At 35.0% G+C, this 27,979-nt stretch overlaps 1 protein-coding gene across 3 annotated transcripts in view; it reads left to right on the forward strand.

The window, feature by feature from the left end:
• The first annotated feature begins 2,772 nt into the window (after positions 1–2,772).
• CFHR5 (complement factor H related 5) overlaps positions 2,773–27,979 on the forward strand; it is a 46,854-nt gene continuing 21,647 nt past the window's right edge. The window contains exons 1-9 of one of the 3 annotated variants that reach the window (XM_058274910.2): positions 2,773–2,923; positions 6,252–6,446; positions 7,504–7,674; positions 13,119–13,232; positions 17,106–17,288; positions 23,140–23,316; positions 25,064–25,240; positions 25,590–25,772; positions 25,891–26,070. In XM_058274910.2, coding sequence (XP_058130893.1) covers positions 2,857–2,923; positions 6,252–6,446; positions 7,504–7,674; positions 13,119–13,232; positions 17,106–17,288; positions 23,140–23,316; positions 25,064–25,240; positions 25,590–25,772; positions 25,891–26,070 — 1,447 coding nt within the window. In that variant the 5' untranslated portion in view covers positions 2,773–2,856. The remainder of the gene's footprint in view (positions 2,924–6,251; positions 6,447–7,503; positions 7,675–13,118; positions 13,233–17,105; positions 17,289–23,139; positions 23,317–25,063; positions 25,241–25,589; positions 25,773–25,890; positions 26,071–27,979) is intronic. The other 2 variants (XM_058274911.2, XM_071207631.1) reach the window with 2 other exon arrangements.

The following is a 27,979-nucleotide window of genomic DNA, read 5'->3' on the forward strand; positions in this document are numbered from 1 at the left end:
TGGCATTTCAGTGCTGGCTGCTGGAGATTTTTGGTCCTTGGATTTTCTGTCACATGGCCAAGCACATGTCCATGATTTCTCCCTTCTTCTCCAGGTTCCATTGACTTCTGGCTCTAGCTGCTCTCTGTGCTTTTTTTATCTGACTTTCACTCTGCTTATAAAGGACCCCAGTATATGGATTAAAACCTAGCCTGATTCAGTTCATCCACACCTTAACTTAAGTAACTTCATGAAGAAATTTTATTTACTATGGGTCCTCATCCATAAGAATATGGAGCCAACTGGAATACACAATTCAAATCATCACAGTCCATCCACTGGACCACAAAAAGACATTTTTCCCACATGCAATGCACATTCATTCCACCACAACATCCCAAAAGACTTGAGACATTTTAGAACAATGCTAAATACAAAGTCTTATCAAAATCATTTATGTGTACAGTCTTTCCTAGGGCAAAATTATTCTATCAGATGGCCCTATGAAACCTAAAAAATGTGGTTATCTGCTTCCACTATAGAATGGAAAGACAGGCATAAGATAAACATTCCTGTTTGAAATTCATTGTACTACTTAGATGTGCATTTTCATGTCTTCCATCAAATTGAGGACATTTTGGCCATTACTTCTTCAAATTTCCTTTTTGTCCCCTTCTCTTTCTTTTCTCCTTCTTAGACTCCCTTAATGCACATGTTGGTAAGCTTCACAGTGACCCACAGGTCTTTTAGACTTTCCTCACTTTTTACATTCTTCTTTCTTCTTGCTTGCCCTTCAGACTGAATAGTTTCAATTCTTATCTTCTATTTCACTGGTTCTTTCTTCTACCTGTTCAAATCTGCTGTTAAACCCCTCCAATGTATTTCCATCGCAGTTACTGTCTTTTGTATCTCCTTCAATTTGGTTACTTTTTAAATTCTCTAATCTTCCTTTTTCATGCATACTTTTTGATTTCCTTTAGTTCTGTGTCCAAGTTTTTGTTTAACTCATTGAACTTATATAAAAGAGCTGACTTAACATCTTTTGTTAATTGTTCCAAAGTCTGTGCTTCCTCTTTTGTTTTATTTTGTTCCTTTGAATGGGCTATCTCTACCTGTTGTGTGTGTGTTTGTTCCTTGTGTTTTTTTTTTTTTTCAAGTTTAGGCATTTGAATATTTTGATGGGTTAACTCTTGGGCAGATTCTCCCTTTTACCCAGGGGTTAAGTGTAGATTGCCTGTGTGTTGAGGTCCTGTTTCAGTGCTTAGACCATTGAGGCTATAGACCAGTCCATGGTAAACAGTTAGGAGCTTCTCAGATCTTTTTGAGCCAACTACTTGCCCTGGGCACCCAGGGCAATTACAAGAATTCCCCAGTATGTGCAACTGTTTCCCTTCTAAGAAAGGAGTTTCTTCTCCCTGGGGCCCTGTTCTCTGATCTTTGTCTTAATTACAGTCTTTCATGCCTGATAGCTATAGACAATTCAGCTCCATTCTTGCAGTATGGTCTACTTTCACTCCAATTTTCAGTCCTGGCTCAATTCAGCTCCCCCTTTCCATACCACTTCTCTGTCTTGGTGCATTCTGAGTTAGGGACCCAGACATATGCCCTCAATTTTCCACAGTGCCACTGGGACCAATGTACAAAGATACCTAATATTTTCTATGTGTGCCAATAATCAAGCACTAAGGATCCACTCTTGAATATGTGTGGCCTGCCAAGCTGCATATGTGGGCCACACAAACTGCTATAAAGAACTGAGCAAAGGGAAGGGGCCCAGTAAAGTAAACTTGTCCCATGGCTCTCCTACAGTTTTTAGTTATTGATTTGTTTTCTGATTCATTGTTCATTGAGTTGTTTTCTAGTCTTGGTCATCTTTTAGAGTGTTGAGAAAGTTGATTCTGTGAGAATCTGCCCATTTTTTGCTGCTTCTATGAGGCACCATTCACCAGTGTAATCTTACTCCACCATCTAGCTGATATCACCTCCTACAAATCAGGGGTTCTTAACAATCTTGTTCTGTGGAACCCCTTGCCAGTCAGGTGAAAACCATGGACCTCTTCTCAGAATGTAGCAGCAGATAGTTTTATGATATTCAATATCGGCATGTCTTTAAACTAAATTTTAGGATTATTCAAAATTAATTCAAGCTCACAGACCCCCTGAAATCTTTCCATGGACCCTGTGGGGGTCTGTGGACCCCTGGTTAAGAACTCCTGCTATACATGGTTATTTTTGAAAATTTTGTCTAGTTTTGTCACTGCCTTTTGGGAAGAGGATTCACTAAGTTCCTCACATGGACAAAATAACTATTTTGTTCAAAGTTTTCAGGAATCATTACCTGGAAAAATTGTTCTTGACTACATTTTAACTATCCAAAAATTATGAAAACTATTAAGAGAGATCCTAATTATAAGTACCAGTTTTAAGGCACTAATTAAGAGGACTTTTTAACAGCTGTACAATTGATGGTGTTGGATTAAAAACGAGAACTGATGATCTACACTTGTTTGCCTTCTGAAAGAGATGACCTCCAGGCTGGGCAGAATGCAAGAAGTGATTTCATTTCTCCTTCTCAGTAACCCATTTCTGAATACTCCAAATTCAGAGACTCAGTGATTATAACTGTGAGAATATTGCACAGTTATTATTTTGCTCATATAAATATCAAGTGACAAATTCAGAATGTTGATGTGAAAACACTGATAAAAAATGCTATTTGTTATTTCACCCAACCATCTGTGGACTTTGATATTTACAAAAGGATTTCACTAAACTACCTCCCTGGTAATCCCCTGAAATTCAAAGTCATGCCCATAACTATTAAAGAAAGCAAAATTCAAAGCAACACCACCATTGCTGGAACATTTTTAGTTATTTATGATTGGGATGCTGCTCTTAATTAATGTCATTCTAATCTTATGGGTTTCCACTGTTGCGGGACCAGGTAAGTTGTGAAGGGACCTGAATATTTAGTTCCTTTTTCCTTTGTATGTGGATCTGGGTATATTGTGTGTGTGTGTAAGTTTTTTAATGAAAAAAATTGGTGTGAAAATTTTAAATGAGAGTTCAAAATATTAATATATTTTATTGATATATTGTCTGCTATGCATTTAAAGGGTAAACAAATAAAATGGATTTTCCCTCTTCTCTGAGTTCCAAAATGTGAATAGCTAGCAAATACAGAATTTGGAGAAGAGATAAATGATGAAAAATATGCATCTAATGAAGGTCACAAGGTGAAATACTGATGCAACTCTGCATAAACTCTGAAATCCTCTGACCAGAAAAAAAATTCAAGAAGATTCATATACCTTCAAAATATTCAAAGGATTATTTCCATAGATTTGTTAATTTAACATTTAAAAATAATTAAATTCACGTACTTCCCATTTCAATATAATTATCATTTAACAAAGAGTTATCTCTTTTAATAAAACAGTAGAATATATCTTGATTTTTTGTATATAAACCAGAAAAATGCCAATAAATAATTTGATTTTTCTGAGCTCTTCAACAAATTTTGATGGTTAAAGGAAATTTTACTTCTTATTAAAACTATGGCTGTATCTTATAATATTTTAAACTGTTCCATTTTATTTCATGCTGAAATAAAAAATTGTATCCATAATTGCAATTAAAGTAATTAGATTGTGTGTATAAGTAGAATTCGAGACTATAATTTTCAGAAAGTATGTGTTTTGCTCTTTTGTTGCTTGAAAATGCTTGCGTATCATTGAATTTTTCTTTGGATAGTTTCTCTTCAATCTTGGCATAAGAAGAAAATAGGAAAAACAAAAATGCTTTCCTTTTAAGATCCACCCTTAGAAAAGTTGCAAAACACTGTTTCTATGAACTTGAAGTTCGTTGTGTTTGTTTTTATTTTTCCTACATTAAGTACCACATTATAATCACAGTTAGCCGATGGGGGGAAACTATTGTCTCTCCAGTGACAGATGTGGCTTAGTATCAGTTAAAAATGCCAAACTATCTGGTTAGCCAAAAGTTAGGACTATATCCTCACAGACGCTCATTTAAAACAGCATCTATGGCTGAATTTTATTTTTCTACTTGTGCTCCTGTCATATATTCAGTGGTTTAAATTTCTGTTAGAGATGGTATTAAAAGGGGACTTCTAAAGTGGAAAAAAAAGTGAGTGTAAAAGTGTTAGAGTAATGCATAGAATTTTGACAATCCCTAACCCAGAAAAAAGATATTCAAGCTGTAGTCTAGACTCTTAGAAAAATTTTAGTGAAGCTCTTTCTAAAAGTTGTCTTGGTGTTAATTGACCTATAAGTTTATACTGCACTTAATGTTTAGGTGAATATTGAGAGACAGCCTCAAATTCAAAATCAACACACTAAAATAACATTTTTGTATTAATAAAAAACTCTGCATGCTTTCTGTGGTATTTATTGAACAATGTATTATACTTCATAATAATAACTGCAGCAAAGAAGCTCAAAAGAAAAAGAAAGTCTTTTTCTGTAACGAAAAGGAAAGCAAAGTATGTAAATTTGTAAATAGATTGCAAGGACATAGGAAATAAAGTTCTGTTAGAATTTAGAAACAAGAAACATTGTTCTATTTGAAGCTAGCGTACTAGCTAGTACCATGCTTGATGTATAATAGCTGCATGATGAATATTTGCTGAATGTTGTGAAACGAGTTTTGAAGGATGAATAGAATTGGAGTAATGAGCAGATGGGAGAAATGTTATTCTGGATTTCAAAGACTAGGTAGAAGAAAAGGATCTGTAGATAGCACTTTATGGAAAGCAAGTACTATAATCTGACTGAAGCAATGGATATCTGAAAAAGTATTATGTGAGATGATATTGCCAGTGTACAAGAGGGTTTTTTTCTCCAGTATCCTCTCCAAAAGACTATGTAATGACTAATGCCAATTTTCAAACAGTTAAAGAAAAAATTTCAGGTTTCACAAGATTAAATACCACAGGAATTAATAGTTTCAAATATTGTGCAACATTGAACACTACCTGCAGATAATGAAAAAGAGGAATTTCCCTGGTTAACTAATTTGGGAGCAGAATTTCTGCAAATTTCCCCCTCAAATATATATAAAAATAAACTTAATTCTTAATTAGTAGTACTATGTTGAGGAAATAACTGATGGGTCAGTTCCAATCCAACTTTCTTGGATTAGCTAAAAAATGAACATTACTGGTTTTCTCAAAAATGGAGTACAAAGGTGTAATGATTTCACCCATTTTCTAAATTTTTTAAATATATTTTTCACTATAGTTTGTAATTAGCTCATTAGAATTTAGCTGTAATTGTACCTTGGCTGATTTGTTCTTCATCATTCCTTGCAGTCTTTAAATGGTTTACACTGAAATGTATTAATTTTGTAACAGGAAAATATTTTTAAATGATGACATTGAAAAATTAAAAATTACCTCCCCATTGTCTTTATTGTATTGGGGCAAAAATAGATAGGACAGAGATTTCTGGTGAAGATATCTGTGATTGTCATTCAGAAAAATAGAAACAGGAAGTTAACTGAAATCTAAAGCACAGTCCTCTCTCATCCCACTACGAGCATACTATTGCTTATTCTCTGCCTTCGTTCTTAAATGGTAGCGTGAACTTTTCTTCTTGTAGATACTTCAAAAGAGTTCATACTTCACACAATTCCAAAATGTAAAGTTAATTTTCATCAAGAATGACTTCCTCAAAATTCTCCTATACTTTTTTCTTTTTAAAGATTTATTTTTTGACTTATCTCTCTCCCCTTCCCCTTGCAAGTTGTCTGCTCTCTGTGTCCATTCTCTGTGTCTGCTTGTATTCCTGTCAGTGGCACCCAGAATCTGTGTCTCTTTTTGTTTCATCATCTTGCTGCATCAGCTCCCCGTGTGTGCAGCCCCACTCCTGGGCAGGCTGCACTTTTTTTCACACTGGGCGGCTGTCCTTACAGGGGGCACTCCTTGCATGTGGGACACCCTTGTGTGGCAGAGCACTCCTTGTGCACATCAGTACTGCAGCATGGGCCAGCTCATCACATGGGTCAGAGGCCCTTATTTTGAACCTTGGACCTCCCATGTGGTAGGCAGCCGTTCTATCCCTTGGGCCAAATCTGCTTCCCAGAGATCTATCCTTATCCTTGACTGATTAGTACTTTGGAAGGTATTCAAGCTAGAGTCAGGTGAGCTAAATGAAAGAAAAGAAGTCATCAGCAAGATGATTGAAATATGATTAAATAGTTCACTACTGTAGAATATTATTTAATTTTCAGTTTTGTTTTCTTTTTCCTAGTGAGATTTTGCAATTTACCAGAAATAAACCATGGCATTCTATATGATCAAAAGAGATATAAGCCATTTTTACCAGTACATATAGGAAAATTTCTCTATTACTCCTGTGAATACAACTACGTGTCACCTTCAAAATCCTTTTTGACTCGCATAAACTGCACAGAGGAAGGATGGTCACCAACGCCCAAGTGTCTTAGTGAGTACATGCCCAATCATTAACAGTAGATGAGTTATTCAGTGAGTGAAGATTCAGCCAGAAGGGATCACATGGTTTTTACAGACAATTACAGGGACTAGAGGAGCCAGCAAAGATGACAGATGAAGTCCCTTTTTTTTTTTGTCTCTATTTATTTTTTTAATGTTACATTCAAAAAATATGAGGTCCCCATATACCCCCGCCCCTTCACCCCATTCCTCCCCCCATAACAACAACCTCCTCCATCATCATGAGATGAAGTCCCTTTTTTGGAGCCTATAGAGAAAACTATATGAACTTTCTTGGATTATCTAGAAGTGCTCTCTATATTGAAATTTTATTTTAATTACTGATGATTAATAAATTTGACAATTGTTGCTTTCCTAATACTAATTTGGTATCAGCATGACCATATTTTTCCCAATAAAAGTCTTTTTACATACACATTTTGCTTTGAAATTTACCATTCTCTTGATTATTTCAAAGATCATATAAGGTTTAGTATTTTCACGTTATTTCCATGAATCACATATTTTTTCCTTAAAGTTGTATCTATATCAATCCTTCAACAAATATGGGGAGCAGACTCAGGTGATAAGTGTATTGAAAGAGAAAAACAATGGAAGGCAGAACCGATGAGTCCACAAAGGAATTGGGTCTTTCATGTTCTATAAGAAATATTTATGAGTTAATTCTCATATTATATACATTGAGAGACTGTTTAGTATCTAGAAAAACCTTATAAACATAAAATGTTTTATCAAAAAACATATACCAACAGCATGGAATATTAATTTCCTTTCATATATATGTTTTATATATATATGAACATCATATTACAAATATCAGTATATGTGAACAAATGAATACTATGCATTATGACTATATAACACATACACATATATTAGTATGAACTTATTTTGAAAACTTATTTTTATGCTTGATTTCAGTTTTGGAATTTTATCATTCTTTTAAAAATATTTAAAAATGCAATTTTACTTTACTTCTTATTTTAAACACTTCCATGTCTTATATTAATCACATTTTTGGTCCTTAGGAGAGTGTTATTTCCCTTCAGTGGAAAATGGTTATTCACTGTCTTCTGGGAAAATACATTTGGAAGGTGAAACTGTACAAATTGACTGTGATCTGGGCTACAACCTTCAACATAATGAGCACACCATTACCTGTGCAGAAAGTGGCTGGTCCTCCCCTCCCAAATGCACCAGTAAGTAAAATACTATCCTCTCAGACTTTGCTATATTTTATGTTCTCTTAAAAGAAATTCAGAGGTTAAATATAGATTTTACCACTTGCTTTTAATGCCAACATTGTGCACTTGGTTTTTAGTTCAATTTGTATCTGAACAGAAGTGTATATCTCTGGATGATTAGATAACTTGCTGTAGCAGTCTGATATAGCTAGGGATTCCAAAAATAGATATTGGATTATGTTTGTAATCTGGTCTGTACCTGGGCATGATTAAGTTATGATTAGGGCTTTGATTGGGCCACGTTATTAAGTCATTGAGTCCCACCCCTGGGTGGGGGGTACTCACAGATAAAAGGCATGGCAAAGGGCAGAGGTGAGGGGTTTTGATGTTGGAGTTTGATGCCGAAGCCTTAAGATGGAGTCAGAAAGTAAGCACACAGAGGAAAGAGAAGCAAGCCCCAGGAAGGGAGGAACCCAGGAAGCCTGAACCCTTGCAGACATTGGCAGCCAACTTACTCTAACACATGAAAATAGACTTTGGTGAGGGAAATAACTTATGCTTTATGGCCTGGTGTCTGTAAGCTCCTACCCCAAATAAAAACCCTTTATAAAAACTAACCTATATCTAGTATTTTGCATCAGCACCCCTTTAGCTAACTAATATAGAATTTGGTACCAGGGAGTGGGGAAGTGTTTTTGCAATTACCAAAATGCTAGAATGGTTTTATAAATGGGTAAGGGGTATTTTTTGGAGGAATTGTTTGAGAAGCTTGGAAGAAAAGACCTACAGTGCTTTGAAGAGACTGTTGATAACAATATGGATGCTAAAATGACTTTTTATGATGCCTTAGAAGTAAATGATGAAACTATTACTGGAAACTGGAGGAAAGGTGGTCCACGTTTTAAAGTTGCAGAGAACTCAAGAAGATTAACTCCTGGTGTTTTAAGGAAGGCAGAATTTGAAAATGGTGAGCCTGGGCATTTAGCTGAAGAAATTTCCAAAGTAAACCTGGAGAATGCGGCTTGGCTTCTGCTTGCAGCTTATAGCAAAATAAGAGAAATATCCTGAGGACTGAACTGTTGGACACAAAGGAAACAGAAAATGATTCTGGAAATTTCAAGCCTCTGGAAATCAAGCTCTCAGATGAAAACTTGGCATTTGTAAATCAGGATTGAAGATGCAGTTATCTCGGAAAGACTTGTGGAAAGTCTTACTGTCTGATGGTTTGGACCCCTGCTTCTTGCACCCTAAACCAACAAAGTTTTTGAGAGAGCTATGTGAACAAAACCACTGTCAGCTTGGACTAAAAGGGGAATGGAAAGGAGAGATTGAAGGAGAAAAAACTTCAAGAGAAAAACCATGGAAGCTGAGATCTGGAATTAAGACATCACCTTGGGCCAAGAGAGGAACCCCAATCATGTGTACAGAGAAGGTGAGTTTGCTCCAGCAGTTGAAGAGGGTGGATGTTCCTGCCCAATGTTCTGGGAGAGTTTTGCTGGCTGAGGGTGCAGAGAAGGTGGAGCACATTCCCCAAGGATTAGGGTGGTTAAGATCAGCACCCCACAGGTCTGAGAGGGGTGAATCTGTTCTCCATGGATTAGGGAAGGCCAGGTGGCCAACTCATTGCTCTGAGAGGGTTGAGCCTGATGCCAAAGATTAGGGAATGCCAGGTGGTCAACTCATTTTTCTGCATGCCTTGAGCCCGTACGCCAAAGATTAGGGGGAATGTTGTCTTCATGTCACTGTACTAGGAGGGTTAAGACTTTAACACAAAAATTGGGTAAGGTGTGGCAATCACCACAACACTCTTGGAGAGTGAGGTCTGGAGCTTGATCGACATTCAGATGCTTGATGAGGATGGAACCAAGAAAATGGCTGTTGGGCAGGCATGTGGAAAGGGTGGGTTCCCATACGGCACCAAGGAGAAGAAATCATCATTTTAAGAATGACTCTCAGACTGAAATCAAAAGGATGATGCCTTGCAGGTTTACTGAACTGTAGAGGTCCGATAACTCATGTTTCCCTCCCAATTTCTCCTTGTTGTAATGAAAATGTTTATCCTTTGTCTGTCCATTTGTGTATTGGAAACAGATAAATTGTTTTGTAAGTTTCAGAGGTCTATAACAGACAGGACTTTGCCCCAAGACAAACTGTATTTATTTAAATTGATTGTGATATGATTTATTACTTGCATTGTTACTGATTTAAGGTTTTTTTTTTGAATATTTTAATGTCTTTTTGGAATTCAGAGGGTGGAGTGTAGCAGTTTGATATGGTTATGAATTCCAAAAATAGATATTGGAGTATATTTGTAATCTGGTCTGTACCTAGGTGTGATTAAGTTATGATTAGGGCTTTGATTGGGCCACATCATTAGGTCATGGAGTCCCCACCCCTTAGTGGGTGGGAACTCACAGGTAAAAGGCATGACAAAGAGCAGAATTGAGGGTATTTAATGTTGGAGTTTTGATGTTGGAGTTTGATGCTGAAACCTTAAGGTGGAGCCCAGGAAATAAGCACACAGAGGAAAGAGAAGCAAGCCCCCAGAAGGGAGGAACCCAGGAAACCTGAACCCTTGCAGACATTGGCAGCCATCTTGCTCCAATGCATGAAAATAAACTTTTGTGAGGAAAGTAGCTTATGCTTTATGACCTGGTATCTGTAAGCTCCTACCCCAAATAAAAACCCTTTATAAAAACCAACCAATTTCTGCTATTTTGCATCAACACCCCTTTAGCTGACTAATACACTTGTCTACCTAGCAAATCAGATGTATGTCATAAGTAGATATATGATATAAGTAGAATACAGTGAAACACTTTGAAGGCAGAACTTTTACATTAAAGTAACACCCATTTATTGTCCAAGTGGAAATGGTCAAGTCAGTTGATAATAAATAACTACAAAGCTAAAGTATTAAAGTGAAAATAAGTACAATGCTAAAGTATTAAGGTGAAAATTAGTCCCATGCTCATGGAAATGTGTTAGAACTAAAACAATTTTTATATTTAGCCTTATATGTTAATATTCAAGTTAGATGCTTGATTCAATAAGCAATAAATTTCTATCTTTTCAAAAGTTTGTACTTCTAAGAGTGGTGTTTATTGTGAGTAGCTTAGAAATTAAAACACAGTTTCCTTTGGAAAGTATGGCATAAATGATGCCATCTTCCAGAACTATATGAACTCTTACAATTCTTCATCTTAAACAGCCTTACAATATTTCAGCCAATGCTTATACCCAAGAACTCATCGGGAACATAAAGAAACCTTCTGGAGCTCTTTCTCTACATTGCACCCTTCTCTGTTGCTCTGCTCTGTAAATTCTATTCACCTTGGCCCCTACAGCTCTGATCTCTCTTCTCAACTGAGGGAGACCACTGGCTCTGCTTGGGTTTTCCACTCATGCAAAATTGTCTGGAAAACAGCTCTGAGGACACAGTTACAGCCTATGTGCTTTGGGATTTTTGGATTTTTTTTTTTCCTTCATTATCTTAGTCATCACAGTCCTGTGCTGTTTTCCAGTTTTCTGGAAATATATTTTGTACAGTTTTCTACCATTTTTTCCAGTGGGATGGTGTGCTGACCCAGCTGTTCCATCATGTCAGAAAGTCAAAGTCTTTTAGCACTCTTTTTATTGTTGATTTTTTGTTATCAGATATTACTCTTCATCTTCCAGTTTATAAATTTAAATCTCTGAAGTATAGGAGTTTTTTTTTTTTTTGGAGGTACGAGAGATTGAACCCAAGACCTCATACATGGGAAGCAGGTGTTCAACCACTAAGAGCCACATCCACTCCCCAGGTGTCTTTTTAAAACTGCTTGAATTGCAATAGCTGTCCAGTAAAAAGGTCATCATGGACTATTTCTATTACAAATGGATTAATACAACTAGCATTTGCAAAACAGGAAAGAACAATTTATCAACTTCATACCTTAAAGTCGAATGTTTGCAGTGTTTAGGATTTATGGGCTTCAACTATGGTATCAAATATTTCATTATTCTCTCCATCTCTTGGACAAGCACTCTTCATTTTGTGGGATGATTGCAGTTGTCAACCTAAGACTTGCATTTTAGAAGATTGCAAATTCAAAGAAAAAGAATATGTTCCTAAAACCTTTTTCAAGATACAGCCATTGATGATTCAATTGGAGCTATTTGCATAAAATATGCAATCTTGAATGAATCCTTGTGACCAGGGAGATGGAGCATTCTAGTAGAACAGCTTTGGGTCAGGGTGAGTAGGAGGCAATCTTCACTTAAATTTCATCAACTTGATATCCCATAGGGAAAGATGTCTGACAGGACATAGGAAAAATGTATGACAGTATGATGGGAAGCAAAACCAGAATATTTTCTCTTAATAGCCAATAAAAGTCATAATTTGTGAATTGCTAATGCCAAAAACACATTTTAACCAAGTGAATCTTCTATTCTAATCAATACCAGCATATCACTTGTTTTCTGAAGCACCATCTTGTTTTAAATAGAAAGTTTGACAGAAAATTCTTAATTTCCACCTTTTATAATTTCCGTTATATTCCTAGCACCACACATGTTTCTATCAACTTATAATGCTTAGCTATATTTTTAAAGGAGCTTATCAAAATTAGCAGAGAATATTGTAAAGTTATATTAATATGGGTTAGGAGCTTTGTTTTTAGCATCCCTTTTGAGGAAGGGCATTTTTAATACTTGACATATTACAATTAATTAATTACATGTCTTATTCCTTTTGATTATTAAATTACTGTAATATGAACAATGGTATCCCCTACAAGCTGGCTACTATGCATATTTTTAATACTCCATTAGCTTGTGAATAATCCTGTTGCTTTCTGTCACAATAATTATCCCAGGGTTAAATTTCACTTGTCCTGCCCCAAATTGAAATCGGTCATATCTTCATGGGTACTGGTTCCTTTTAGTGAGTAATGATATTTAGATAAAAAGTTGCCGATATCAGTCTGTTTCAAATTTTACCACACTGTATTTATTTGGACAAGTAACGTAATTTATTATTCTCTCTTGTCTGGATATTGTTTCCTTCCACTTCTGCTTGTTTCTAAACATTCCAGAATCACAAGATAACGTACTGGGATTACCAGAGTAGCTTGAGGAAGTCAGAGTCTCCAAGGTCAAAGTATCAGCAGAACACTGTGTTTCTAAGGTTGAATGGTTAATCAAGGGAACAAAACTAAGAAGAGTCAATGAAGGGAAGCGGATGTAGTTCAAGTGATTGGGCTTCCATTTACCATATGGGAGGACCCGGGTTTGGTTCCCAGGGCCTCCTGGTAAAAGGTGTATACCCTATGTGGTGAGTCAGGCACACACCGTGAGCCACACAGCAAGATGATGATGCAACGAAGGAGAGACAAAGGGGAGTGTCAAAGCGAGATGCAGCAGAAATCAGGAACTGAGGTGGTGCAAGTGACAGAGAACCTCTCTCTACATCATAGGTCCCCAGGATCAAAATCCAGTGAATCCTAGAGAAGAAAACAAGAAGAGAATACAAAAAGAAAAAAGACACAAAAGATCACACAGAGAATGGACACAGACAGGAAAACAGCAGGGTAGGGGGAAGGGGGAGAAAAAAGGGTCAATGAAGTTTCAGGGCAACTGAACTCCAGCACTGTTTCTGAGAAGGATTACCTCTGTCCACAAGTAAATGATTTCACTTATGTGAGCTAACATTACTCATCTGCAAAATGAGAATGTTAAACCAGTGGGTTCCTTCTCCTTCTATGTAGTTAATGAGACCAGCATTAAATGTCACTTTTATTTAAATTCCTAAATTGTTTCTGGATGTAGATGAGAGCTCTTATTTTTTGCCAACTGAGTTAAATTTGTTGAAGAATATTAAGTGAAAAATATCTCAAAAAAAGGAGGAAAAGAGTGGCAGTGGGGGAAGAAGAAATGATGGTGAGAGCTACAGAAAGATGAACAATCTGTAAAGAGGAATAAGGAATAAAAGTACAGAAAAAGAATGAAAGATCTAGAACAAATGTTCTATACTTCAAAGTTCACACATTTCTTTTGTTCCCAAAAATAGGTTGTGACAATGTTGATAAAACTAATCATTTCATTAATCATGCCATATATATATATTTAAATTTGTAGCAATATTAAGAACATTGAAAATCACACAATTTTATAAACATGTATTGGCTTTTTCCTTAAAGTTACTGTCTTAAAAAGATGGCACAGTTTTGAAATAGGCATGCATATAATAACCAATCAGTTTTATGACTTTATTGAGGTCTTCAAAAGTGAAGAAAATTGTATCTTATACTAATAATTTCTTAGATATAGCAAATCAATCTTCAAGAAAATCTTTTCATCATATCTAACTCTTTTCAAGTTCCACCATGATTTGCTTACACGAACAATCTCTTTGGTTTCATTTTCCTAGCATAGCCAGCTCACTACCAGTGGAAAAAAGTAATGTAAAATATTGTTCTTCTATGTTGCAAAACAGGTACCTGCATACAGTTGCTCAAATTGTATGATGGTGTGCCTTAAATTTGTATAGACCAAATATGGGCAAACTTCATCACAGTCTTTATAATCAGTCTATTATACCCACCCACCCATCTACTGATCAAAATAATACAGAAAGATATAATGATTTATCTCCTATAGTGATGTTCATAACTTCAGTCAAAAAATTACTTTATGATTTTTTTCTACTTATAGACTACAGGTTAATGTTACCAAGCTGTGAGCCTATGTTAAAATGACTACATTTAAGATTTCTTATAATTTGTTGCATCCCCTTTATACTAGAATTTATTACATTATTTGATACAACAACTTGTTGGTGCTTATTCTTATCATCAGGTCCCAAGACTATATTTGAAGTTTCCTTTTGGCCATTTTTGAAATTTTAAATATACAGGGATATCTCTCTGTCAGTTTTAGATTCTACAAATATTCAGACAAGCAACATAATATCTTATTATTATCCTTTTACTCCCAGTAATTAAAGATTAGGAGACCAATGAACCAACTCCACCTGCCACTTGTTTTCCTTTTTGTTGTTGTTTTGACACACAAGTATATGTAACTTAAAAATGTATTTAGAAAAAAGCTTTCAATTGAAAAAGTCTAAAATGCTGAAATTCCTATTTCAGTGAAATTTCTTTTAGCCTTCAAGGCTCAAAATCATTTCCAGCAAAGCTAGCATATTCTTTGTTGAGAAGGTCAGAGATCAACTGTGGTCATACGTGATGATATGTTCATAGGCTATAATTAAATCAATGTAGTAATGAAAAGCAAACTTTAAAACACAAATTTATCTGACAATCAAACTCTTAAGAAATGCTTTGCAAATATTCTTGTTTGTTGTGTTGGTTTCCTACAGCTATTTCAAATTACCACAAACTTGATGAGCTAAGTCAACATAATTTATTCTCTTATACATTAGGTTCTGGGATCACTGGGTGAAAGTCAAGGTGTCAGTTGTGCAAGTTCCCAGTGATTCTAGGGAAGAATTTGTTTCCTTCTTTTTTTTTTTTTTTTTTTTTTTTTTTTTTTTTTTTGAGTTACTGGGGCCAGGTTGAATTCCAGACCTTTGATGTGGAAAGCCAGTGCTCTACCACTGAGCCACCTCAGCTTTCCTGAGTTGTCTTCTTTTGTGTGTATTTTTTTATTTGTTCGTTTATTTTTTTAGGATGCCAGGAACCAAACCAAGGACTTCCCATGTGGGAAGCAGGTGCTCAACTGCTTGAGCCACATCTATTCCTATTTCCTTCCCTTTTCCAGCTTCTAGAAGTCACCTGTATTTCTTGGTTTCTGGTCCCCTTTTCCATCTTCAGAGCCAGCAGTTTAGTATCTACAGATCTCTTTCTTTCTGTCACTCTTCTCCTACCATCACATTGCCTTCTGTCTCACTCTGACTCCACTTGCATCTCTCTTATAAGGACAATGTGATTACATCAGACCCATTCAAATAATACAGAATAATCTTCCTATTACAAGTTCCTTAACTAGACCACATCTATAAAGTCTCTTTGGTTATGTAAAGTAACTGAATTAATCAGTCAAAGGGGTGTTGATGCAAAATACCAGAAGTCTGCTGGCTTTTACAAAGGGTATTTATTTGGTGTAGGACCTTACAGAAACCAGGCCATAAAGCATAAGTTACTTCCTTCACCAAAGTCTATTTGCCACGTGTTGGAGCAAGATAGCTGCCAATGTCTGCCAGCATTCAAGCTTCCTGGGTTCCTCTCTTCCCTGGGTTCATTTCTCTCTGAGATCAGCTCCACTGTTTTCTCCTCAAGGTCAGCTGTAGACTATGAGGCTCTCTAGAGTTTGCCTCTCACCACAAGATCAGCTGTAGACTATCAGGTGAACAGCTGTCTCTCCTGGGATTCTGCCTTGTCTGATGAGCTGTCTCTATTCCTCTGTGTTCTTCTCCTGTGTGTTCACTTCCTAGGCTCCAGCTCAAAAACTCCAACAGCAAAACTCCAACTCTGTCCTTTGCCATGCCTTTTATCTGTGAGTTCCCACCCACCAAGGGGTGGGGACTCAACGCCCCACTGAGGTGGTCCAATCAAAACCCTAATTGTAATTTAATCACAGCCAGGTACAGATCAGTTTACAAACATAATCCAATATCTATTTTTGGAATTGGTAACTATATCAAACTGCCACAGTAACATTCACAGTTTCTAGAGATAAAAACATAGACATCTTCTGCAGAGCATCAGTCAGCCTGCCACAGCCCTTTGCAGTACAAAGAACAGATATATTAATTTACAAAAGCCTGCTATTTATTCTGACAACTAAAGGAATAGACAGACTACCAGAGCAAAACGCTCTGGCCTAAAAGGAACTGTAGATGAGCTTCTTTTCCATATCCCCAGTTGTATTCTTTATATACAACAGATTCCAAACCCTGAGAATCAATACTTTACTATTTGCTATTTACTATTTACTATTTGGTTCTCTAGTCACAAATTCAGTAGCATTTCTGGTTGGTTGCAGTGCCTAGTCTTGGACATCCAAGGAATTGAATGAATTCTCTAACTGCTAGGAAGTTCAAACCAATGTGAGGGCTTAATAAAGGGGTCATAAAGGGGTCACTTTATTGCAAATCACCCAGAATCCCTTATAGAAAATTATTAGATTACTGGGTTGGGTTTCTCTTGCACATGCCAAAACTCTACAGGAAAGAATTCTTTGCTCTTGCTTTAGAATTATTTATAATTTGCCTTATTCTATATAATGTTGTATATATTTGAAGTAGTTTCCCAGAACAGTTTCTGTAGAAAGCTTATAGAGAGTTTATTTTTAATGCTATAAGCACTTGGACTGTCAGAACAATTCCAGATTGTAGTTTCCCTAGCATAGGCTTATATTTTTATTGTCATATTCATTGACTTAGCATGAAAAATTTTAATAAGTGAATATTCATATTATCCATGTGTTTTTTTTTCTTTCAGAAAAATGTTCACAATCAGATATTGTAGTTGAGAATGGGTTTGTGACTGAAAAAGAACGTGTTTATTATTTAAATAAAGAAATACAATTTAAGTGTAAACCAGGATATTCAACTATTGATGGAAGGACAACAGGGACAATTACATGTTTGGAAAATGGATGGTCAACTCAACCAGTTTGCATTAGTAAGTAATTTTATGTTTTATTATATATTTTTCTGAACATTTAAAAATGAACATTGGCTTAAACTACTGTTTTATGTTTTCTGATATTACATGATATCACATGAAATGGTGTCAAACTCATTCTAAAATATATTTTAAAAATTTCCATGCCACTGGAGGTTCTGAGGGCAGGGAGAGGGAAAAGTGGGTGTAACAGGGGCATTTCTGGGACTTGGGAATAGTTCTGAATGACATTGCAACAATAGATACAGGCTGTTATAAATCTTGCCATAACCTTCAAGATTTGGTGGGAGACAATGTAAACTACTATGTAGACTTTAATCCACACTTAGTGGCAGTGCTTCAAAATGTGTTAATCAATTGCAGTGAATGTATCACACTAAAGAAGGATGTTGTCAATGTAGGAAAATGCAGTAGGTGTGGGGAGTGGAGTATATAGGAATCCCCTGCATTTTTTATGTGACATTTGTATAATCTAAGTATCTTTTTAAAATAACATAAAATAAAAATGAACAATCAGAAATAAAAATTTCCATGCCAAATTGATTTTACATTTTAGGCTATGTCTTTCCATTTCTTCAGAGGGGTCAGTTCATCTTTGAGATCCATTTATTTCCCTGAAGAAATACCCTATTTTTAAAAGAAGAAGAAGAAAAAATGAAAAACTAATTAGAAATGCTTACAGAACTTCTGGCACAATCTAATTTATTTGTAACTGAGACATTTATGTACTTTCCTTCTTACCATTTTCAAATTATCAGTCACCTGCATTTGATTTCTTGTTCTTTTTAGCAAAAGCCATATGCTTATGTGATAAACCACATCTATAGTGCAATGTTCGGGAGAGCCTTTTCAGTCCATAATTTGATGTTGCAGAGAAGGCACTGCTTGGAAATTCCTGCAGTTCTTGCTTCTATCAGAGACAGGGGTGGGGATGAAGATCCTGGTTTAGAAAATCTTAGACTAACCCAAGGAATAATTAACTAATAGCAGAACTAGAGTGAGGAAATTAAGGGAAGGGTCAAGGAACAAACTTTAAAGTTGATAGAATTTGAAATTATTTAGGAAGATTTTTCTTGTTTCTTAATGAAGACTTTCTAAAATTGATGTCATAAACTTACATTGTCTCAATGTTACTCAGAGCTAGGACAAGAGAGAAGATACCCAGTTCTACCTCTTATGTTTTCTTTCAATTTCTCTTCTTCTCATGGGCTCTTAGTAAAGAAGAGGTATAAAATCTTTTTTCATAATAGCCTCAGTTTATGACCCTCTAAAGCAAGAGTGCATTCTTCACTTCTGCCAAAATTATGATGAATAATCTATCAAAAATTACACCACTACAAAAGAGAAGACTCTTCATGTTAATATATACATTTTGGTAGCTAATGAATGCAATTTTTTCTGGTATCTATTGCTTGCTACTAGTAACTCTGTTAACTGAAAATATACACCAATTCTTATTTTTAAAAGTTTACTTTTAGAGAGTTTTAGAATACTGAAAAGTTACATTGAAAGTATAATTTCAGGTTGGGAGAGGGCTGAAATGTTATGGAGCAGATGGGAGGAACTGTTATGCTTGCAGTTGTAGATATTCATCATTTTGGGGAATGAGGGTTGTCCATCATCATCATTTTGTTAATTGTCCAGGATGAGTCAGATAGACTAGAGTATTAAGTATTGGCTGCAACTGGTGAGATTCAGGGCTCAGTCAGCACATGAACAGACCGAAGATTTAAATCTCTGGGACATATGTTTAATATAACAACTCCTAAATACACATAATATTATTTCAGGGTCTGCAAAAACATATGTTTTTGTTGTTGTCTTTTCATTTTTTCACTTACTAGAAGTAAAACAGCAGAGTAAAAGATGTTGTTCATGAAATTTTTTAGTGAATTGATATATGAGCAAAGAAATGTAATGAGCGAGGAAATATAGTTTTTCATTTCTGAGTAATTATATCATGATAACAAGTTACCATTAGCTCATTCCTCTAGATCATTTAAAAATATGTAGTTAATTTAAATAAAAATGAATATATTTTATAAATAAAATAATGTGATAGACCACCACTAATCACAAAAACATCAATGACTCTCAAAATATAAAAATGAGGTTAAAAAACAACTTACATAAATTTTAAAATAGGCAAGATTGTTCCATTGTGTTTGAAGTCAGATGATAGGGGTAGTGATTATGAGAGGTGATAGGAGACTTGGAGAAAAGAGTTACTATTGTATTATTTTACCTGGTTTGTGATTACATAGGTGTGCTTATTTTGTGATAATTTATTTAACTATACCCCTATGATCTGTAAACTCTTCTCCATTTATTTTATGCTTCAATACACTTTCAAAAATATGTACTTGGGAGACAATTCTCCATAAATATTTTCATATTAGTGCACAGTCCAGGCTTTCTGAACAAAGAGCATGCAAGCTTGGCTGAATAATGATTAAATAGCAAACATGCTTTGGAAGGTAGTACAGCGCTCCAAGACTTAGTTTTATCTCCCTGGAGCCATGTGTTCATTTTCCAGAGTAGTAAAATCCAAGAGACCATACTCTCCCCTTCCCAGAGAAGATTTGTTTACATTTTAGGGTAAAGGTCTCTGGGCCAATGTGCCAGCCACCCTGTACAAGCTCCAAGTGTCACCATTTCGTGCTTCTTTTTCTGTGGTGCAAAGCCATTACACAAGCAAGATGACATCTGGTTCTCACTGCATCTGGTAGATTAAAGATTAGGGCTCAGGAAACCTGAACTAAGAAGCTCTATGTGGCAGTTTGAAATTCTTTTATGAATCTCAAAGGAGAAAGAGTATGTTTGTGAACTATTCCATTCCTATGGGTGTGAGACTCTTTCAACTGGACTGTGTTAGTGAGGTATCACTCAGGTTGAGTCTCAGCACTTTGCTGGGTTTGATATAAACTGAGACACACACAGGAAAAGAGAGCTTTGCTTTATTTAATCCAGCCAGGTGAGAGGATAAGGGAGCCACCATATTATATTATCCTGCCATGTGAGAGAGAGGACTTAGGAAAACAGAAGCTGGAGCAGCTCAAGGAGCAGAGGCCCAGGGAGAGAGGAGCCATATGCCTGATAAATCACAGGTGAACTCAAGAAGAAAATGACACAGCCAGCCTGATAGAAGACATGCCCTAGGCCTATGCCTGGAGCTCCAGGAGCTGTGTCCCAAAAGATGTTGAGCTTGCGGAGACTTTAGCAGATATTGGCGGCCATCTTGCTTTGCCTCGTTGCCAGATAACAGGATCAACAGTTGCTGATTTTGGTGAGAAAACACCTCTGATGATGCCTTGATTTGGACATTTCACAGCCTTGGGACTTTAAGCCTTTTTTTTTACCTAAGTAAATTTCCCATTATAAAACCCAATGCTGCATAATATTCCATTGTGTGTATAAGCTACATTTCGTTTATCCATTCATCAGCTGGGCACCTGGGTTGTTTTCAACTTTTGGCAATCATGAATAATGCTGCTATGAACAACGTTGTGCAGATGTCTGTTCATGTCACTGCTCTCAATTCTTCTGTGTATATACCTAGTAATGGTATTGCAGGGTCACATGGCAAGTCTATATTCAACTTCCTTAGGAACTGCCAAACAGTCCTCCAGAGTGGTTGTACCATTCTACATTCCCACCAACAATGAATAAGCATTCCTATCTCTCTAAATCCTCTCCAACATTTACAATTTTATGACTTTAAAAAAAAAAAGAGTTGCTTTACTGATACAAAAAAATACACAATCTATAAAACACTAAGAAATTTAATTATCTAAGTAATAGCAAAGAAATGGCAATTTTGCATTCAGGGTTGACAGAATACTTGAAGGAGACTGTACAGCGTAGACTCCCACATCAGAGAAGGCATCAATTAAATACCACCAGTCTCCCAACAGCATGATTCAAATTTCAGTTTAATAGCATAATACTAGTGAGTAAGTGCATAAAGTGCAGACTTCTATAATAAATTACAACCACTCACTGCTCATTGCATAGACTGAAAGAAGGGTATTTTCTTCTAAAACGAGCTGTAATAATGAGCTGTCTTGACTAGTACTAACTGCATCATTGTACTTCAGCACCCAATCCACTTTGGTTGTGCAAGACTTGAATATTTCAGTAAATCTGTGTCCTCTGGTTTCTCTGTCCTCTTCCAGGGCCATTTGGTATAATATTTTTTAATATATTTTTATTGAAGTATGTAATTCATACATGAACATTCATAAACAATAAGTGTATAGTAAAAGTTGTGAACTTACAAAATAAAGATGCATAACATTATACATGGGTCCCATACATCATCCCTCCACCAACACCTTGCATTGTTATGATACATTTGTTACAAACTATGCAAGAGCATCATCAAAATATTACTACTAATTATAGTCCCTATCTTACATTGGGTGTATTTTTCCCCCAACCCACCCTATTTTTTTAAACAAATCAATTTTATTGATACATATTAAAAAAGTATACCATTTATCCAAAGTGTACAATCAATGATATTTGGTATAATCATATAGTTGTGTGTTCATTACTTTAATCGTTATTAAAACATTTTCATTATCTCAATAACAATAATAATAAAAAACAGATAAATAAACAAGGAAATTTCTCCCCTCTCAATCTCTCTGTTTCCTCTGCTATTGCTGGCTATTCATGCACAATTATGCAGCAGTAAGAAGAAATGAAGTTGTGAAGCATATGACAGCTTGGATGAAACTAGAGGATATTATGTTGAGTGAAGTAAGCCAGACAAAAAAGGACAAATACCGCATGATTGGGCTATTATGAACCTGATATATTGTGTAAATTCATGGCGCTATTAATTAGAATATAAGTCAACAGAATATAGAATGTGCGTCGAGAATGTAAAGCTGAGGGTTAATCTGTGCAGAATTGGTAAAAAGTTGTTTGTAAATCTTTGGAAATGAATGGAAATAGTGAAAGCACAGCACAGTATGTGTAACTAGCAGAACTATTATATAGGTGTGACCTTGGTTGAAAGGATAAGTCTAAGATCATGTATATTAATGAAAGGAAAGCTAAACAATGTAACATGGGACTGTATAACATAGTGAAACCTCATGTAAATTATGAATATGGGTGATATTGCATATGTAAGACAGTTTTTTATGCCATATGAATACAAATATACTAGAAAGAAGGAAACAGAATAGCAGCTATGTAGGATAGGGGAAGCCCAGAGAGATTGAGAGGTGATGAATTTTGTTTGTTCTTGTAGTTTTTGTTTATTATTATTATTTTTATTGAAATAATGAAAATGCTCTAAAAATGATTGGAGTAATGAATGCACAACTATGTAAGTACACTGAATACCATTTATTGTCCACTTTGGATGGATTTATGCTTTATTAATGTGTATCAGTAATATTGATTTGTTAAAAATAAAAAAGCCAAAAACACTTTGTAGATAATAAACTGTCTGTTCTCAGATTTAGATACCTTGAGTTACAAATATATATGTATGTATGTGTCTACATATATGTATTTAAATACATATACATACACACATCTATATCCACAGTAGTATTTATTTTAATATTATTAGTATATACTGTATTAGGTAGATTAAAATATGTAACTATATAAATATATGTTTATATATAAAGTACATACTTGTAATTTATGCAGGAGTTGATATATGCTGAAATGTACATAAAATCCTAACTTATTAATATGATATTTTCTAAAAAGCATTTTATTGGTACGTATTAGTACATAATGATTCTTAGAGGTTTTTGTCTGCTTGCCGTGTACTTGGGGTAACATTAGAAATAAAATCTCGATTTTTTTTAATATGCCTTAGAGTATTGTGTTATGCCAGAATTTGTTAATGCCAGAAAGAAAGGTAATACCAGATGGTTTAAGTTCAATGACAAATTGGACTATGAATGCAATGATGGATATGAAAGCAGAGATGGAAGCACCACAGGATCCATAGTGTGTGGTGAAGGTGGCTGGTCCCATTTGCCCATGTGCTATGGTAAGGATTTTTTTCTTCTGCAAGATAAAATAATTCTGAATATATTTCTTTTTGTGTGTGCTCTATGCAGAAATGTTTCCCATGGAACAAGAAATGAAAAATTCAAGATGTTCCAGATAGCTTTAAAGAACCAAAGTTAAACATCAATATAATAACATATTTTTGACAAGCACTTAACACTTTGAAAATAAGGTTGCTTATTTGCCACACACATCATATTTATGACTAAAATGAAAGCCATTTTCAAGGTTTGTCAAACTCTAACTTCCAGTTAATTCAAAACTAGGCATACATTACTAAAATTATGGTTTGTTATAGTTCCTTCAGCAACTTTAAATATTTTGCTCCTTTATCCTCTCATTGTACTAAAACTGTAATCAGGCTCTCGGTTTTCAAAGCCACTCAGAATGCCTTCAGGTCATACCAAATCATACCCTTCCTTAATAACAGCTGCATGTTTTATTTCATATGCATTAATTTCCTATTGCCATATTACTATAAAGTTAATGGCTTAAAACAACATGAAGTTGTTATTATTTTACAGTTCTGGAAGACAGATGTCTTAAATTTAAGGTATCCAAGGGCTATGTTCCTTCTGGAAGCTCTAAGAAAGAATCTTGTGTCCTTGCCTTTTCCAGATTTTAGAAGCCATCAACAATTTTTGGTTGAGAATCATGGCCTTTTCCTCAAATCATTCTGCCTTCTGCTTCTGTTGTCATATCTTATATGCTGATTCTGATGCCCTTAAATTAGACCCATCTTTATCCTGTAAGGACCTTTGTAATTATATTGGGTCATCACAGATAATTCAGTATAATGTCTCCATTCAAACATCCTTAACTTAATCACATCTACAAAGTCTGTTTTGTCATGTGAGGTAATTTATTCCCAAATTTTAAGGATGAGGATGTGGACATCTTTGGGGGCCATTATTCTATCTGCCCCACCATGTAATAACTATATGTGAATAAAGCATTGAAAACTCTACATCAGCCAAGATCAGTCATTTTCAATGGCATTTTTTTTAACAGTTGGATGAGAAAAAGAATTTACACAACCAAAAAAAATTGTCATGCAAAATGTTGGAATAAAAAAAAGGATACAGAGATGCAATTTTTATAGAAGCTGAGTGAGTCACAATCCAGTGGGATCTGTTTAAATAAGCTGATATTTAACCATTAAACTGATAATAATACATAGGACTAGCTAGTTTAAGTAATAATTCTGAGGTTATTTAATTTGAAATATTTTGTTTCCTCATTTTGTAAAGTGAGGAGCTTATTTGCTTTTTACTGTTCCCTCCCACTTAAAATGTATTAGATATATCTTGTTCAGGTGTTCTAGGTAACCCACTTTTTAAACATTACTACCATTTTAATGGAAAATATAATTAAATATATTTCATTTATATTTTTTATTTGAAGAATGATTTTCATGTGTTGTATATGGCAAACTTTCATATTTTATTCTATAAACAAATAATTAACAAAAGTCAATCCAAATTAAATAACTTTTCTTTACAAATAACATCTCAGGACATGTCTATTAAAATCCTGAAGAGATTATTTCACTTTAATTTTACCTTCCATATGTTTATTGGGAGTAAATAATAAATTTTTAACTTTTTTCATGTGAGTATATATATGCAGCCCCTGAATTTTATTTTTATATAGCATATATTAAATTTATTTTTGTAATGAAAATTTCATGTTCACATATGTTCATTTACTTTAATTTCATTTTTTAGAAATAGAATGCCCTCTTCCACTTTTAGAAGAAAATGTAAATGCATATCCAAAGCAAGAAAAATACAAAGTTGGAGATGTGTTGAAATTTTCCTGCAGACAAAAACTTATAAGAGTTGGACCAGATTCAATTCAGTGCTACCAATTTGGATGGTCACCTAATTTTCCAACATGTAAAGGTCAGTATTTATTTTGTAATTAATATAACAAGAATAAGATTTTTATATTAATGTCTATATATTTCAGTGCAGCTTATATTGCATCTATAATCTGATACAGACCAAAAAAAATGACAAAGATAGTATTTTAACTGAGAATGAGATGGGATATATGGTTCTTAGTAATTGATTGCATAAATCATTCAGTTTTCTTAAATCAAAGAGTATACTGTAAAAATACACCAAAAAAAATAGGAGTGTAGTATAAATGTACTTTAATTCTAGTATACCAAATTGATAACTCCACATTTTGTTAGTTTTATAATTTAGGGATCATTTAACCATTATTTACACAATTTCTCTATAATAGGGCAAGTACAATCGTGTGGTCCACCTCCTCAGCTCCCCAATGGGAAAATTAAGTTCATAAGGAAAGAAGAATATGGACACAGTGAAGTGGTGGAATATGATTGTAATCCCAGTTTTCTAATGAAGGGACCTAATAAAATACAATGTATGGATGGAGAATGGACAACTTTGCCCACTTGTGTTGGTAACACCATATTCATATCTAAACATGAACAGTTACTTTTACTTTGTACTTATCTATAAATACATATGTAAAGATGTTTAGAATATTTTAAACATTTTTTTTTATTAAATTTACCTAGAACAAGTGAAAACATGTGAAGATATACCTAAACTCAACCACGGCTATGTCCTGCCCTCTGTTCCTCCCTTCCGCCATGGAGATTCACTGGAGTTGAAGTGCACAAATGCATATACAATGATTGGAAATAAAAGGATTACCTGTGTTAGTGGAGTGTGGACTCAGCTTCCTAAATGTGTTGGTAAGAATACACTTCTCAATTTGATATTGATGCTTTACATTTTTTAAATGGATAAATATATTTATACCAACATATACTGGTACCCATCAGGCATAAAGTTGCTAGGAGTAAGAAATGTATTACTTAATAAACTGAGCTATGAAGGATTTCCTTTCACTAGAAGTACTGTGAAAAATTACTGCAACACTAAAGATAATGTAAACCAAGAAAGTTTGGAAACTCTGCTTTAGGAGAGTCACTTATATACCACTTAACATCACCACATGATGGAGCTATGCAGACTGATTTTCCTTTAGTTCTGGGACATGCCATGTTCTTTTAGACCTTTATGCCTTGTCTTGTGCTTGGCATACTTTCTGCAACATCTGTCCGTACTTTAATAACATGTGAATCTCCTATTCAAGACTCAACTCAAATTTAACTCCTATCTGAGAGCTTACATGGTTCATTTTCAACAAACTCTTCCCCATCTTGAAACTCAAGTAGAATATGTTCTCTCTACTGTGTTATCTGTGTATACATTTATTATAATACTTATCACATTATCTTGTAATTAATTGGTGTCTTTCTTCCCATTTATACTATATCAGGATACCAGGGTTTGTTTACATGGACCCAATGCTTAATTCAGGGCCTTAAGATTTAGAATAGTAACTCTTTTTTTCTTTCTTTCTTTCTTTTAGTTTTAATGAATTCACTTCCTTTATTGTAGTAACCTCTATGCAAAGCAGCAACTGTAATGCTAAAATCTTTTTGGAATTATTGTTGGTTGCCATTCCATAGGCTCCTCACCTAGGACTTGGTCCATTTGGTGTCAGTTTTCTTCTTTGTCTCACATTTGCACACTCTACCTTCTGTTGGTCATAGGTTTTGTTGCAGACATGGGTAATTTATATAGGCTTTGCAAGACATTTTAGCTGAATTAGTGTCTCAACCTGTCCCCATCTCTCTTCCTCAATCAAAATCAGTTCTAGTCGCAGAAAAGGACTAGATAAGAAGACATAGCTGAGGTCATTTTATCCAATTTTGTTTCAGAATTTGGGAAAAAGTAGAGAAAAATAATCTAAAATTGATTATTTTAATGTTATTTGCTTCAGCTCATGGGTTCTGAAGTCAGACTGCAGCAATTTGAATCTTAGCCCTGCTTCTCAAAATGAGTGACTTTTAAACTACCAATCCTTAATTTCTTCATCAAAATTGGGACAAATATTAACATACTTAACTCATAGGATTGTTAAAAATTTAAATGTGATAATACGAGTAAAGCACTTAGCATTTTGACTGACATTAGCAGCTTCTTAGTTTGCACTTTATACTGCACAATTTCATAGATTTTAACAAAAGGTATAATGACTTGTGTTTGTCATTGCAATATCACACAGAACAATTCCAGTGTGTCAAAAATGCCCCATGTTACACCTATTCTTCCCTCTCCCTCTCCTCAGAACCTCTAGTGACCACTGTGTTTATATCAGTGTTACAAGTCCTTCCATTACTAGAATAATAATATGTCTACTTTAGGCCATAGTTGCATTCTCCCCTTACATTTGTTCATTCCTCTACAGTGAGGATTTTGGAATGGTGATGCCCACTCTGCTTACGATTGAGAGGGGTCTCAGATCCCAAGGGGCAAATGGAACTGCCTTGCTTGCAGTTGCAGATACTCTCTGCTTCTTGGGTTGGGTGTTGTCCATCATCATCCTTTTGTTAGTTGTCCATGGTGAGTCTGATGAACTGGAGAGTAAGTGTTAGCTGCAACTCTGCAGTGGTTCAGGGCTCAACTGGCATATGAACAGCTGGAAGACTTAAGTCTCTGGGACATATATTTAATGGGTATAGTGCTAATCATAGGTTCAAACAAATGGGGCTAAAGAACCATGTGTAGGAAAATTAGAAATGAGGCTAACTG

The sequence above is a fragment of the Dasypus novemcinctus genome, chromosome 13, assembly GCF_030445035.2.
Source record: "Dasypus novemcinctus isolate mDasNov1 chromosome 13, mDasNov1.1.hap2, whole genome shotgun sequence".
Classification (NCBI taxonomy): Eukaryota; Metazoa; Chordata; class Mammalia; order Cingulata; family Dasypodidae; genus Dasypus; species Dasypus novemcinctus.